Below are 14913 nucleotides of genomic sequence, written 5' to 3'. Positions count from 1 at the left end.
CTTTCTGCTATTTTATATACATATATCACTGACTCTCCCACCCTAATGGGTTGAAAAACTATGAGGGCTGGAAGGAACAGGGGCACATGCACTGCCACAGACACAACACAAAACGGAAAGGCCAGGATCATAGGCACCTCATTTCTGGGCGAGGCAAAAAGGGTAAAGATAAACTTCATTGCTAAAATTACTATCCCAAACTTCATGTCTAGGTTCTCTTCTTCTGAGGCGAAAGGTGAGGAGACTGGAGAATATTAGTCAATATCAGCACAAAGCATCTCATACATAAAAGCTATAAAACCAGCAGCAGCAGATGGGCATTGAGTTAAATGTTGATTCAGAGCTCCTTATACCTCAAGGAATCTGTTAGTTACTACAACAAGCAGGAAAGCATGCCATAAGGTCCCTGTTATGTTTTCCTCTTTTATTATAGGCTTGCTAGAATAATTCTGATATGGGGCAATAAATCCTGCTGTCCTAGCAAATACCCATACTCTTTTGTATTTAAGAATGAAATGGCGAGGTAAAAGCTCTGGCTGTCAAAATAAGATGCAGAGTACAATGCTAAAAGAAAAGGGGGGGTGGGGGGAAGGAATGGATAAGCCTTGTTCTTATTGACTTCAGCTGGTGCTAGAGCACACTCAGTGGTTAGAAATTAACACCTCATTGCTAACTGAGGAGTGATTAAAAAAGACACCCACCCTCTTATTATGCTCCTTTTAAAGGCAGTGGAAAGGGGTACAGTTAAGTATAGAAGCCTTAAGTCTGTTTCAAATCATTCCTATAGCTGTCTACTACTTTATTTGCAAGAGGAGAGTCTAAACAGTCTTTCCCAGGCTGAAGTTAGCTGTTGTGATTATTCCACCATTGCTGTGCTGGCTTTACTCCAGAGCTCATCTCCGTTGGTGTTTTGTTGTGCTATGAAAGTGGTGTGGTGCACTGAGAAATTAGACCCTGATGGTAAAGCCTGCTTAGGACTGGAAGAAATCTACTGGAAGCCATAGCTAAGACTCTGCACCCCATAAATAAGTAGTGTATTCTGGTAAGTGGAGAAGCCTATTTATCCCGTTGAATAAATCTCTTCTAAGTGAATCCTTGTTGAAGGAACTGTATGTAGGTGGATCTGCTTAATATGAATCATGTAACAGATTTCTGATGAAGTGCTCTGTCAATAATGAGAGCCATCTATTTTGATTTGGATGGCTTGATGTTCGGGCTGGTCTTCAACATCCTTATGTACTCCATGTGGTATTGCTATTGTCAGTTATTTACAGGATGGCACAAATGCAAGTAGTGTTTTACAGCGACAAGGTGTGTAATCTACTCTGGCATTATCAAGCTGCAGTATCTCCACTGAGATCAGTGAATTAGTCTGGCTTGTTAGTCTCTGCTCCACAAAGCTCTAGGAACTGAATCCAAGGGGTGAATCTTGACAACTTCTTTCAGGTCTGGCACTTATTTCTCTTCAGCAGTCTTGACATTACATGTCTAGCCCTTCACCCCAGGCTCTGTCTGCAATCAGTGAAGACAAATAGGTGTCTGCAGAGAGCTATTCATATCACTTTGCTAACAACAGAGGAAAACAGCTGATACTGAAGACCAAATGTAGAAGTTTTGTACTTCTAAAGTTATGTGAGACAAATTCACTAAGTCAAAACTTCGTGACTATTTGACTTAGTCAAAATAGTGACTGAGACCAGCAGAACAGTGTCTCTCCTCACTGACCAGTGTCCCAGGCATAATGCAGAATGCCCAAGAGCAATGCTTGCTGCCTGCCTTACTCCTTGTCTGGCTAGCAGTATGGGGAGAAAGCTTTGTTGCTGTCACGATAGTGGCTTAGAGAAATAAGGAGAGGATTCATACTCAGGAAAATTGAGCTTTCCCTGTCTGAAGAAGTAAACAGTTCTGATGATTTTTATTAACACTGATTTATCCTTTTTTTATTTCTTTAGGGTGAAGGCTTGGGCAGATGCTTTTGGTGGGGAGCTGTACTCCATTGTGACTAAGTATTCAGGCTCTCTCCTGTTGCAGAAGGTAGGCAAAAGCTGTGAGGGTTCCGTTGCTTTGCACTGTCTCCCCATGTAGCCCTCCAAGCTTTCCTCTGGGATGGAAGAAAGCAAGCCACACAGGTCTCCAGTTAACTCTCAGAGCCCATGTAGCTTCACATCCATAAGCAGAGAGCGATGCCCTGTGGCTATTCTCCATGAACTGGAGAGGGGCATCCATGTATCTAATGCCTTTCCTATTTTCGTTAGCCATGGCTGAATGACACTTAAATAGTCCTGTTTAAAACAGAAATACTTTTTAACTGTACTAATTTTGTTTCCCCTCTGATAATCATTTTATGCCCTTTCATACTGACCCTTTGCTCCGCCTTTAAGTGCCTATCAGTTCCTCTCCTGCCCATCACTTCCATGTTCATCGTCATCCCATTGTCCCCTCCTGCAGCTCTCCAGCTGGCACTCTTGTTCCTTTCTGCTTTCTTCATCTGTCTTCCACCAGTCACTTAATTCTTTGAATTCTGCCCTTGAAACTCTGCTTTGGACAAGGTCCCTGAGGCAGCTGCCCTCAAAGCCATGATCTTCTAGAGGTGCAGAGCTCTGCTTGGCCTGGTCACCAAACATCAGGCACTGTTGCACAGAAACAACAGTTTCAGTGCCTGAAACCACCATTAAAGGGTGTAGCCCCAGCGGCTTTAATAAAGGTGCCATTTGCAGATGTAGAGAAGTTGTCCTGTTACTTTGACTCCTGAAGTCAGAGGTGAACGGCTGCTCCCCTTCCAGGCTTGGTGAGCTCTGTACTGCAGCAGCAGGGCTGCATGGATCAACAGGTCCCAAATGCTGCACAGGGGGCCTGGTGGCTGCTGAGTGCATCTGAAGTGATGCAGTCCTCTCTCCACCCCATGGGGCAGTCCAGGTCCTTTTCTTTACTCTTCCTCTGATCCTTCTCTTCAATACAAACCCTGCATTGTCTCTTAGGCCTTCTAGGTGTCTGATTTCTGTCCTCATATTAGTAATAACACCCATATCTCAGTGCGAAAGGAAAGATACGGATGTCATTTGCCTTGCCTTGCTGCTGAGCCCTTCTTTCCCTGCACCCACAGTGCTACTTTCTATCAGGAGTAAAGGAGTATCACCTTTGGTAGGCTTGGCCACGCATGGCCTTCAGCATCGACCAAAAGGATCCATACTGACCATCAGGCCTTTTTAGCAGGAATGTGCCACTGTGCAGTAAAAATCTGTCAGCAGGAATAGAGGTACCTCATGCACTAATCATGAGGCAGCTGTGGTGGGTATAGATGCAGGTAAAGGCTTTGCTTTTAGCAGTTTGGATGATATCTGCACTGCCCATTCTTCTGTGGGGTCTCCAAGTGATAATTGCCAGAGGCAAAGTGATATACTAAGGTATCTCTGGTGAGTGTCAGAGTTCCAGTAGGTGGGAGATACAGGTTGTGGTTATTTGATAGTCAGCCATCTGCTTCTGATGCTGTATAGATGTGCTTCAAGACAGCCAACTTGCACTGCTTCTGTGGCTGTTTCTACCAAGAGATTAAGGGAGTTGATGTTCCTTAAGGTCCAAAAGTCAGTGAAAAGAAAAAGAAAAATTAGGTTTAGCTTGAAAATACCAGTGTTGTGAAAGTTAACAATGGCAAATGTGGTACTGAGGTGAGTGTTAAGAGAGTTGTGCTGTTGACCCTTTAGGGCTGTTGCACCTGATTGTTCCACTTCCCTCTATCCATACTGTCTTAGGATCTCTTAGGATCTTGATCTTTTTAGGGTATGGGTTATAATGAGACCTGTAGATGCTAGTATAGTACCACTGAAAATGACAGTCATGGCAACCAGATCTTGAACAAAAGTTCTTAGCTTTATCAGCTTTTGATGTAATTCACTGGAAGCAAAGAAAACTGATTTTTGCTGAAAAAGAAACCTGAATGTTACAAAATCCAATCTTCCATTCATGTCAAGGGCAGGCAAGGCAGAGCTGTATTTTCCTGGTGGTCTGGCAGCCTTATAAAACAATTGCACTTTCCTGTCTCAGTCCTTGTCCACATGGTTTTGCTCTTGGAGAGGGGAAGGTGTCTCATTTGCTCTTGCAAGTGTTGGGGCCTGGATGCAGCACAGACTGTGCTTTGCACAGCCTCTGGATGCTCTGCATGGAACACCCATGATTCAGAGGGAAAGTGTCCTTCAGTGAGCCACTGTCACCACTTCCAGCACTGGGATACAGATGAGCTTGATCCAGCCTTGCTGTGATAACACTCCAGTGAAGAGCCATCTCCCAAATGCACATCCTGTCCTGCTGTTGTGGTTTAGACCCAGCCAGCAACTAAGTACCATACCACTCACTCACTCCTTCCCTTCCCCAGCCAGGGTGGCATGGGGAAGCAAATGAAGAGAATGTAGAATCTATGGGTTGAGATAAGAATAATTAAAGTGCAATTATAATATTAATAAAGAGGGTTATAATAGTAAGAAAGCTGTAAACCAGAAAAAATTGAAACTCAGTAAACGCAGTGATGCACAATACAATTGCTCATTACCTGCTGACTGATACCCAGCCAATCCCCAGACAGTGATCAGACTCTCCCAGCCAACTCACCCCAGTTTATATACTGGGCATGATGTGCTGTGGTATGGAATACCCCTTTGGCTAGTTTGGGTCAGGTGTCCTGTCTCTATTTCCCCCTGGTTTCCCATGTCCCTTCTCATTGGCAGAACATAAGGGACTGGAAAGTCCTCAATCAGTGTAAGCACTACATAGCAACAATTAAAACATCAGTGTATTATCAGCGTTATTTTCAGACTAAATAGAGAATACAGTGCTGTACCAGCAACTAGGAAGAAAATTAACTATCCCAGCTGAAACCAGGTCACCTGCCCTAACCTCAGCAGTTTAAACAGCTCAGGACTGCCCTAACCTCAGCAGTTTAGACAGCTTAGGATTGCCTTTCAACCTTGAAGTCACTCTTCTTGAGCTCTTTCATTTTCCCTTATTTCCCTGGGCCTAAGGAAATGGTCCAGGGATATTCCCTTATTTCCCTGGGACTAGGGAAACAGGGGAGGACCAGCCAGCACACACAGCTTCAGTCCTTCTCTCAGCCTCTGTTTCCTTAGCAAGCCCTAGGTTTGACACCTACTCACAAATCAGCATCTCAAAACAGAGATGATCTTGGAGGGCTGCCTCTGCATCCATGACACCTACACTGCTACAGAAGGACGGTTTCAGGGGGGCATATACAGATCTTTTACTAATAGCAATGTTTTCATGCCCCATGAGATGCGCCTTGGCAGACCACAAGTAACTTTACGTGCATCACTAGAGTAATGCAGACTGCAGGCCTGCACAGGGGAGCCAAATGCCCTGAAGTCTGGAAAACCAAATGTGTTTTCCAGGCACCTTCCTCTTTTTGGGCCATTGCCTCTCTTTCACATTAAATATTTCTCTGTGTATGTGAGCATGCACAGACCAGCAGAAGAGTGAGGGGCACAGTGTAAAGACCTTTACTGCTTAAGTCGATGGGCATTTTGCCTTTGTGGAAATACAAACTGAGAGAAAACAGTACGTTTCATATTTTATTTCATGCTCCCTTGTGCCTAATAGGCTCAAAGTAACTAGCTTATTGTTGCTTTGAGAGCCATGAATTTTCAGTTACTGAATGTTTTGTATGTAGACCTTCTCCTTAATATTTAGCATAAACTTCCTTTTGTGGCTTTGAGTTTGTTTGGTTTTCTTTAGGGCTTTTTGTTTGTTTTCCCAGAAGAGCTCTAATATCTCATTGCAAATCCAAACAGTCAATTTCTTGCCAGGCTTTATTGTTCCAAGAGACCTGGTGAATCAATAGACATCTCTTGAATCCACAAAGGCCGGATCTCATCCTGGATCAGAAGACTTTGAGAAAGCCCACCAGGTGTTTCTCTATCCCAAGAAGTAAGGATATCCTCAAATTAAACCTCATCAAGGTAGCAGAAGCCGAAGAGTGATTTTTGGTTTGATGGCTGAAGTATTCAGGGTGGTTGTAACTAGATGATCTCAAGGTCCTTTCCAACCCTAACTATTCTGATTATGCAGCAGAAGTTAAGGTAAGTTGGAGGAACTTTTTACAAGGGCAAGTAGTGAGAAGGCAAGGGAGAATGGCTTTAAACTGACAGAGGGGAGATTTAGATTAGATACTAGGGAGAAATTCTTCTTTATGAAGATGCTTCCATTCCCTAGCAGTGTTCAAGGCCAGGCTGGATGGGCCTTTGAGCAACCTGGTCTAATGTAAGGTGTCTCTGCCCATGGCAGAGGGGTTGGAACAGATGATCCTTAAGGTCCCTTCCAGGCCAAACCTTTCTATGATTCTATGATAAGCTTTCACATTTAAACCTGGCTCTAAGATGATAGAACTGTATTAAAATGTTGGCCAGGTCTAGGACAGCTGAGAGCAATACAGCTGGAATAGAGAGGCAATAGGAAAGGCTGAGCAGGGGGAAGACAGTAGCATCTCCCAGAGCCAAGGAGCAGAAGGCTGCAGCTTGTGGCTTATTAGGTCTGTTTGCAACAGTCCTGCTGCTGCAATCAAAGTGGCAGCCATGCCAGGAAGATGATATGGTGGTTCTGGGCTTCTCAGGCCTTGCCTCCAAGTGGCAGGAACGCCATCAGCTTCAGCAGACCCAAATCTTCACTTTTTTTTCTACTGTGTGAATGATGCATTGTAAGTGTTTCCTGAGAATTGCCTCCTGCTTCCTTATGGACCTGAGGTGCTGATTGCCTGTCCGCTTGGATAGGGCTGAGAAAGGACAGCACAGCTTGGCTGTTTGCTCCAGCTATGTAATTACTAGAAAGCACGACAAATAACTGCATGGTGAAGAATAGAAGTTAAAGAAGTTCAGTCAAGACATTTTCCTGGGTGAAGATGAAAGGGATGTCTTTCACACTCTTAATATAGTTTCACTAGCAGTGAGTAATGCAACACTGTGTACTCCAATGGGCTCAATTTCATGGAGGTGGCAACAAGAAAATATATTTGGTGATATATGTCTGTTCACAGATAAAACTTAGAATACTGGGTCCTGGATATTCCAATTTTAAGTCACCACCCCCATCGCTGCAGAAGGAGAATCTTAATGAATTGCTCCTTCTATTTTAAGGGAATACTAATTACTAGATGAATATGAAAAGATTTTCTGTTAGATCAGAACTTTTTGGCCCCTTTTCAACATCAGATCCCTTCAGCCAGTTCTCCCTAGTCTGCAGCTGATTTCTGTTCTGGAAATTATAATGATCTGATAACTTGAACCCTAAACTTATTCTATGCAGGTTAATCTTGGTCAGCTACAAGCACCTGTGTTGATATATGCATACTTTCATATATGGTGTCTGGTAACAATATTGAAATCACAGGTACTACTTCATTGCTCATCTTTAGGAAGTCTTGGAGCGAATGTTCATTAATAGCAGGAGAATTTAGTGGCAGGGATTCAGATAGAAAGTGGTTTGATAGATTGCTTGTAGGGGGAAAAAAAAGCTCAAACCAGGGGTGTTCCTTGCAGCCAACTGAAACTTTGCAGAAAACTTCTTGGTGGTTGTTTTCTTGTTGTCTGGCTAGTTCCTGGGGCTGAGACATGTGTACAGTATTAGCAGACTGCTCATGATTGCTCATGATTACTTTTACCTTGTCAACATCTACTTATCAATGTGTCAAAAGCACATTAAACAGTAATTGAGAGGTGAAAAGCCCTGTTCTTTTTCATTCAAGATATGACCCAAGGTAACCGATGGCAGGTCACTTCAGAAAGTGCGTGCTTGCCTGTGCTGGTGTGGTCCCCCCCTTCACTAGCTTTCCCAGGAGAGATTACCCTCCTCCCCCCGAGGAGGGCCTGATTAAAGCCTAGCCTGGCAAAGATCTCTTCCCTTACAATGAAACCATGACACCGAGCTAAATGGGACAGGCACCAGCTGGGATGTGTCCTGCGTTCTTGTCAGCAGTCAGGGACCTCAGTCGGGGGGGTTGTTGTTGCACATCCCTCTTTCAGCATCATGGTTACGCTAACCTTCGTGTTCAACCCTACCTCCTCCCCTGCCAGTCCTGCCTACTCAGCCACAGCAGAGGGGATGCAAGGACTGGCATATTTAATCCGGTAAAACCCTTGCTGTTAATCATGCCAGACAGAGCAAGCAGCCTCCCCGCCATGCCTGCTGCAGGCTGGATGCTGCTATTTCTGTCTGACGTCCTCAGCCTGCCCCATCCTCAAGGCATTTCTTACCCTGCCTGTGCTCAGCTGCCCTCCCTTCCTCCCTCCCTCCCTCCCAGATGGTCAATGAGCTTCTTGAACAAAAGGAGCTCTAGTACCCACCCTAAAGACATCCAAAGTTGTCACCAGCCCCTTTCTTCTAATTCAAAAGTGCCTCTAAAGCCCTGCCGTCCCCTTACCCTTTCACCACCTCATTTTTTACCAGCACAAGAAGTCCAGCCCTGGCTGAGATTGCTGTTGTGGTGTTAATACAATACATAGAGGGAGGGAATGTGTATACACTGCAGAGAGAAATGATGATGAGGGATCAGGGAAATTCAGTCTCTGCTGCCTTCATGCTTCCACACTGCTGGAGGAAAAGGCTCTGTCTTTTCTGAAATAAGTTAACCATACTGTGTCCTTTTGCAGGTTGCTTTACTCTTCATTTCTGCCTATCTTTGTTAGCTTTGGGATTTATATTTTTTTTTTTTTTTAAAGGAAATAAAGGCCATTGTATCCAGTCTTGAAAGGGGAGATTTAGGGAGGCAGATTACAGTTATCCAGTTTGGGAATACTGTCAGGGTTTTAATGCCTAGATTCTACGAAACATGGTCAGAAGAAACTGATTATCTCTAAGGTTGTCAGACCCAGATCTTTCTTATTACAGCATCTCTCGCAGTGGAGGCAGCATTAAACAGTTACACTCGTAATTCCTAGTTTCCAGGAATCACCTCTGTAGTGCTCTTGGCTCAAAGTGTGTTGTGCATGCTGAAGAAGTATCATAACTGTCTCACTGACCTTTCCTTAGCAGTTTCCCACCTAAGCCTGAGCAGACCTGAAAAGTTACCCTACAGATAGGATGGCACAGTGGGAGGACAAGTTATTACACTAGCGTGACATCTCTCCCACTAGTGACCCAGAACACATACGGTGTAGGAGGCAATATAATGACAGTATACAGTTCCTTGCCCTTCTCTCTGCCTTAAGTAAATTTCAGGTATGTGATGTAGATAATGTTATTACAGATGTAAGCACAGTGTTTATTCTTGGTTTTCAAAATCCTCTTCTGCTTCTCTCTCATTTGTAGGCACTAATAGCTTCAGGTACATTGCTGTTTTCAACTGTTACAAGCGCACAATTGGATCCGTTGCTTTTACTTAGTCAAAATGCTTTGTGTTATGGCCAGTGATATGCACACACCCTGAAAAGGGGGGGAATACAAAGAGGGGGGAAGGTGATAAATCAGACTGGTTCTTTCAACACATCTTTCTTCACCAAAAATAATAATACCCAGCTAACAATAACAGATTCACCCCTCTCCTTATGAGCCTCCTGCTCAGCAGGGTTTTCTGCTTTCCCTTGGGTAGAAGTACAAAGATGTGGAGCCAACGCTGAAGATCAAAGAGGTGGACGGCTTGGAGCTGGTGAAGAAGTTCTCGGAGCAGATGGAAAGCATGCTCCGCAGGAAGGTTGAAGCCGTTGAGGTAAGACCACCAGGGCTAAAGAAAGGAAATCCTCTCCTGTCAGCCCCAGAGCAGTAGACACAAAGCTTCCTGCCTGTACCAGGAGCGTGTGGGCACAGAGGTTGCATGAGGACTTCCTTGCCTAACAAAATGCCTGCTGGTGCAGCTGGCTGCTTGCTCTGAGCTTTAAGTAGACACTGGTGGGAGGATGTGGGCGTTCAGACAAGGGAATGCTGGCTTCTCCCTCAGCCCAAAGTAGGAAATGAGATACAAACAAAGTCTAGGAATAAATATGAGGGAATGAATACTCTTCCAGGAGAAAAGAGCTGTTCAAGGAGCAGAAAAACACCTCTCGCAAGAGAAAATCCATCCTTGCATAATGCAATCCGGCCATTGAAGACTGGTAGCTTGTTTCAGCTGTGTGTGTGGCTCAAGGGAAATTTCTGCAGCCCCTGAACAGAAGCTGCAAGGAAAGTGCTTGGATTTCCAGCTGTGTACATGGGGAAGTGTGGAGGAGGTGGCAAGAGGTCTTTAGCTGTTGCTGTGTTGGAGATCAGAGCAAGTAATCATTGTGGCCCCTCTTACCTCTTGCATCTAAGGATCTATCATATTCCCTTATATTTACCCACTATGAAAAGCGTATTTCTGTAGTCACAGAGCCTTGACTGTTAAAGGCATCTAATGTGGAAAAGTCATCCAGAAACACATCATTTGAATCCCAAAGTGAAATGTGGGCATATTTAGACCCAGAGCTTTGGCCCATAACATTAAAATCATAGCCAGACATTTCCAGTGTTTGGATTTCCTTATCCTTTGTGAAGGAGCAAAAAGTAGTTTTGCTGAGACTGTCGCTGATTGTGCAGCTCTGAAAACATGTGCATGTGTAGCTGGATTCCTTCCCAGCCTGCACCAATTGAGAATTAGTGCCCTGAAGCATCACAGTGGAGAATACTAGTTGATTATTTTGTCTTCCATAAATGGTAGGAGCTTATAAATGGCCACACCATCACTGAGCCCTTTATGAAATCAAGTCAGGGTCTTTGTCTCGGTAATAATATACCATATTGAGACTCCCACAAGGCCTTTTCTTCTGACAAGATACTGACATCAGGCTGGGTCTGCCATGCCTTTCCCATGGCTTTTTGGAAGGGTTCATGGAAAATGAAATTAAATCTCTGGCTGTTCATTCTCTGAATCAACATGTTTCTGTTTGTATATGTCCTGTGATATCTAAGACTGCTCAGGGGTTTAGTGGGGACTCTGGAGTAAGTAGGTGTGAATATACTTGGCAGTAAATGGCTGCGAATATACCTTCCAAGCTGTAAAGCTGCAGCACAGAATGGCAGGTCAGCAGAAAAGGAAGGTAAGAGGGAAGTTTATAGCCCTGTGACTCTGTGTTGTGGTAAAGGAAGCAGTTGTGTGTCTTTTCACTACCTGTGTGAATGGCTGATACAGCTGGAAGAGCTTATGGAGGGTTTTTACAGCACTCCCTCATCTTTCTTTCCATGTGCTTGCGTTAGAGGTTGGTGGAAGCAGCAGAAGATGCAGATCTGAACCATGAATACAACTCCTCACTGGAGGTAAGTTTATCCTGGTCAGTGACAAAATATGACACGCATCAGCCACCTCAGGTTCCTGGACAGGTTAGGAGTTTCCTTGTCTTCAGGGCACTCGGGTTGTCTAGAAACTAGTGTAAGAGACTCCCTTGGCAGATCCCAAACCTAGTAACACCAAGGAGATTAGTCCCTTCGGCGCTGGGAGTGGAAGGATTTGTGAAGATGTTGGGTTGTGTGATGTTATTGGCATTACATTTCCATTTCTGCACACCAACATTGTCACTATATGACGTGTTGTTGCAAATGAGCTGGAGCTTTGTCGGTTACTTGACTGGAAAACGAACTAAAAATTGAGTGTGTATGAGTGATGAGGCGGATGCTGTTACAAATACCCACAGCAAACTGTTAATCCCAATGAGCTGAGTTTCTCACTATCTTTCTCAACAGCTCCCATCATCTTTCCTCCACCCTGCAGACACCCACTTGACAGGACTTCCCCTTAAGTGAAAGCTTGGTGTTGTCCAAGCCGTTTGGTTAATTGGTTTTCTGTTAATAGCTGTTGTAGCCAAGCTATGGGATTATTGTTGGTGAAGGGAACTGGAGTGAAAACTCTGCTGAAGAATGTCCATTGTCCTCAGCACGAGCAGGGAGTGCTTAGTAGGAGTACAGGCCATCCCTGCAAGTACACGTCTCCATGCTGGGAAAAGGTGGGAGTGAAAATGGCTCTTGAAATCAAGCTAGCTACCATCTTCACCTCTTTATTTAAGAATCCCATTACAGTCATGCTAGTTGGGTTAGCTGCATTCACAGTAAGGGTCATGGGTGAGTTGGAGTACTTGACTGTATTCCCACACATCATTCACACTGCCTGAGTACTGTTAGCGCTTGAACATAAAGCCTTAAATAACCTCTACCCTAGGGTAAAGTCAACAAAAACATCTTAAAAGCATCTATTTTCAAGGGTGAAGAGTGTCCTGAGGATACTAAAATGGCTGTAGGTGCTAAATCTCCAGTGGCTTCACAGGGGGAAAACTACATTATCTTTGATCACCTTCTGCTCTATCCTTCACTCTTTATGAGTGCCTGCTGCTTAGAGTGACAGAGTGAGGGGATAATCCTGGATAGATGTACATCAACAGCTCACTCTAGTAAATGGCAGCTGTAGAAACAGGACAAGTAACGTCTGGATTGGCATGCCCTGTAGCAAACCTGGGAGGCGGACCCAGTGAGACACTGTCTCTCTGGCTAGTCACTTAAATACCTGTGAGGGACCACAGGAGTCCACCACTCTGTCCCTTTGCTCTCAGGTGGCTCTTCTGCTGCTGGTTATGGCCATGCTTTCAGTCATATGGGCACCTGACAGTGAGAAACTGGTCAGAAACCATCATTTGTGCAGCTTGACAATTTTCAGTTGGTAATGGCTGTTGTTTGCTGCTCATCATGATCCGATTTGAAGCCCAAATTCTTCAGGTGACCCTTCACATTTTAAAGAGGTTTTGAGTGTTTTTTTCAGGCAGTACTGGTGATTGTCTTATTCTCTCTTGTTGCCTTTCTCTCTTCCATTGTCTTCATCAACAGTTTGATTACTACAACTCTCTCCTGATTAATGATAAGGATGAAAATGACAATTATGTAGAGCTTGGAGATGAGTTCATTTTGGAGCCAAATGAGCATTTCAATAACCTGCTGGTGAACACAACGTACAGTGATATCCAGCTCCCCACCAACGTCTACAACAAAGGTAATGGCCTCTACTTTCTCACTACTAGTAGGTTGCTGTGGAAACAACCAGTAATAACGCTGAAAGAAAAGATGGGAATATTAAAAAACCCCACAACTGACAAAAGAACACAGGGCTGGAAAGATATTGTCCCAAGGCATGGCTATGTCTGTGCTGTAGCTTGTCACTGTGACAGGGCTTAGGTATAATCTGCTCTTGAAAGACCTCTGATGACTGACAATTCTCCATCTTAGGCAGGCAGTATAGTCTCCTAGGGTTTATCTATCTAACAAAAGATGCTATGAAACACAGTGGTGTGAATTTTTGGCAGTTGTCACTCCATACAAAGGGTCAGATCTATCAAGGTCTTCAGGTGTTGAGGATCTCACTGATGTTAACTGAGATTTTAGATCCCAAGTACCTTTATGTTACGGGGCACTAACAGCTCACAGGGACACTTTTAACTCCTAATGAGCATATCCGTAGGGACTAGGGTTAGAATCATAGAGTCAGGGAATGGTTTGGGTTGGAAGGGACCTTAAAGATCATTTAGTTCTAACCCATCTGCCATGGGCAGGATAATTAACAACTGCTAGAAGGACATGACTATTCTGGGTTATTTTTCTCAGCGAGCCTTTGGCACTTTAGCAGCTGCAGAAGCCCAGGAAGGTACTGAGGCTTATATGGCCTCTTCTGTGCCCAGAGTGTGTCCTCTCCTCCTGCACATCTTCCACTCTGGCTACGCACCAGAAGCCACTCCATCTCCAGGCTGGTCAGCACACTGCCAAGTCTGTGGGATGAGGCACCAGTTGTGATCATTCTGAGTTTACTGCTCCTTTTGGCCACCATTCGAAGCTGCCTGAACTGGCTCCTCCTTGGCTCCCCATCAGCTCTGCCCCTTGAGTACATTTTGGCAAGAAAAAAAGGTGCTGTTACTTCTCTCATTTACAGTCTTCAGGACCAGACAAGGCAGGCGCTGGTGACTGTGCTCACAACTGTTACATTATTTAGAGGGACAATAGAGGGAGTTCTATTTCTCCCATGATTTTCAATTAGTTCCATCTGGTCTGACAGCCCCAGACACTAAAATCTTGCTCACAATAGAGCCACCAGCAGAGCTGGCTGTGGGCAGCTACACGAAGTAGGCTGCTGCCTAGAGCAACATACAGGAAAAGGTGGCCAAATGGATGCTGTCAGAGACAGGAGAGGGACACCGCTCAGCTAGCTGATTTCTTGCCTCTACAGCTTGACACAAACCATCCAACTGCTATGGCTGGAGAATGAGCAGGATATGGAGGAGGAGGAGATGGAGGAGAAGGAGATGGAGCCATTTGATGCTCACAGCTCATGCCAGGACCAGTGCTTGGCAGTACTCACTCCCTTTTTGCATATTGCAGCAAGCCTGGCTCTCCACAGCTCTTCTGGCTCTCTTCATGCATGAGTTCCTTTGGCCTCATCCCTGGGGGAGTCACAGTTCAATTTTTCCATATTTTGACCAAACTGTCGTTAGTAAAGTGACTAACCAGGAAGTGGTAGGTCAAAGCCCCATCGCTTTCAACAGTAATACATTTAATCCTACAATGACTAGTCTCATAATACCCTGTTTCTATTGCTGCTGCTCTGTTTGGTCTCCTGAGGCAATGAGTCAACACAGACACCAAATATACATTATCTCTTACGAATTCTTGCAAGCCTGCAACTTGCTATTGATCCTGATGAGATCAGGGGCAAGGGAGGACAGCTCAGGCTCTGTGAAAGAAAGAGGAGGAGACAAAAGAATTGTTGGGGAAAAGAGGAGAGAGAAATGGCATGAAATCCTAGAGCTCCTCTGTCTTAGGCAGTTACAACTAACATAAACTCTCCTGAGCCCTGCCTGTGTGGTGTGGCCAGTTGTGCTCAGTGCAGTGCTGGTTTTCTGGGCTTCTCAGAGCTCTCTTCCAACCAGGTGTAATGCCCAA

The 14913-nt window shown here is 44.7% G+C and overlaps 1 protein-coding gene across 1 annotated transcript in view; it reads left to right on the top strand.

The window, feature by feature from the left end:
• Positions 1–515: 515 nt before the first annotated feature.
• Positions 516–14913, top strand: part of CACNA2D4 (calcium voltage-gated channel auxiliary subunit alpha2delta 4) — a 125323-nt gene continuing 110925 nt past the window's right edge. Inside the window, exons 1-6 of the mRNA XM_065664160.1 lie at positions 516–523; positions 1031–1042; positions 1953–2034; positions 9584–9700; positions 11200–11259; positions 12814–12976. Coding sequence (XP_065520232.1) covers positions 516–523; positions 1031–1042; positions 1953–2034; positions 9584–9700; positions 11200–11259; positions 12814–12976 — 442 coding nt within the window. The remainder of the gene's footprint in view (positions 524–1030; positions 1043–1952; positions 2035–9583; positions 9701–11199; positions 11260–12813; positions 12977–14913) is intronic.

The sequence above is a fragment of the Lathamus discolor genome, chromosome 1, assembly GCF_037157495.1.
Source record: "Lathamus discolor isolate bLatDis1 chromosome 1, bLatDis1.hap1, whole genome shotgun sequence".
NCBI classification, from domain to species: Eukaryota; Metazoa; Chordata; class Aves; order Psittaciformes; family Psittacidae; genus Lathamus; species Lathamus discolor.
Note: the sequence above shows the minus strand (reverse complement) of the source record. Positions and strands in the feature narration are given on the sequence as shown.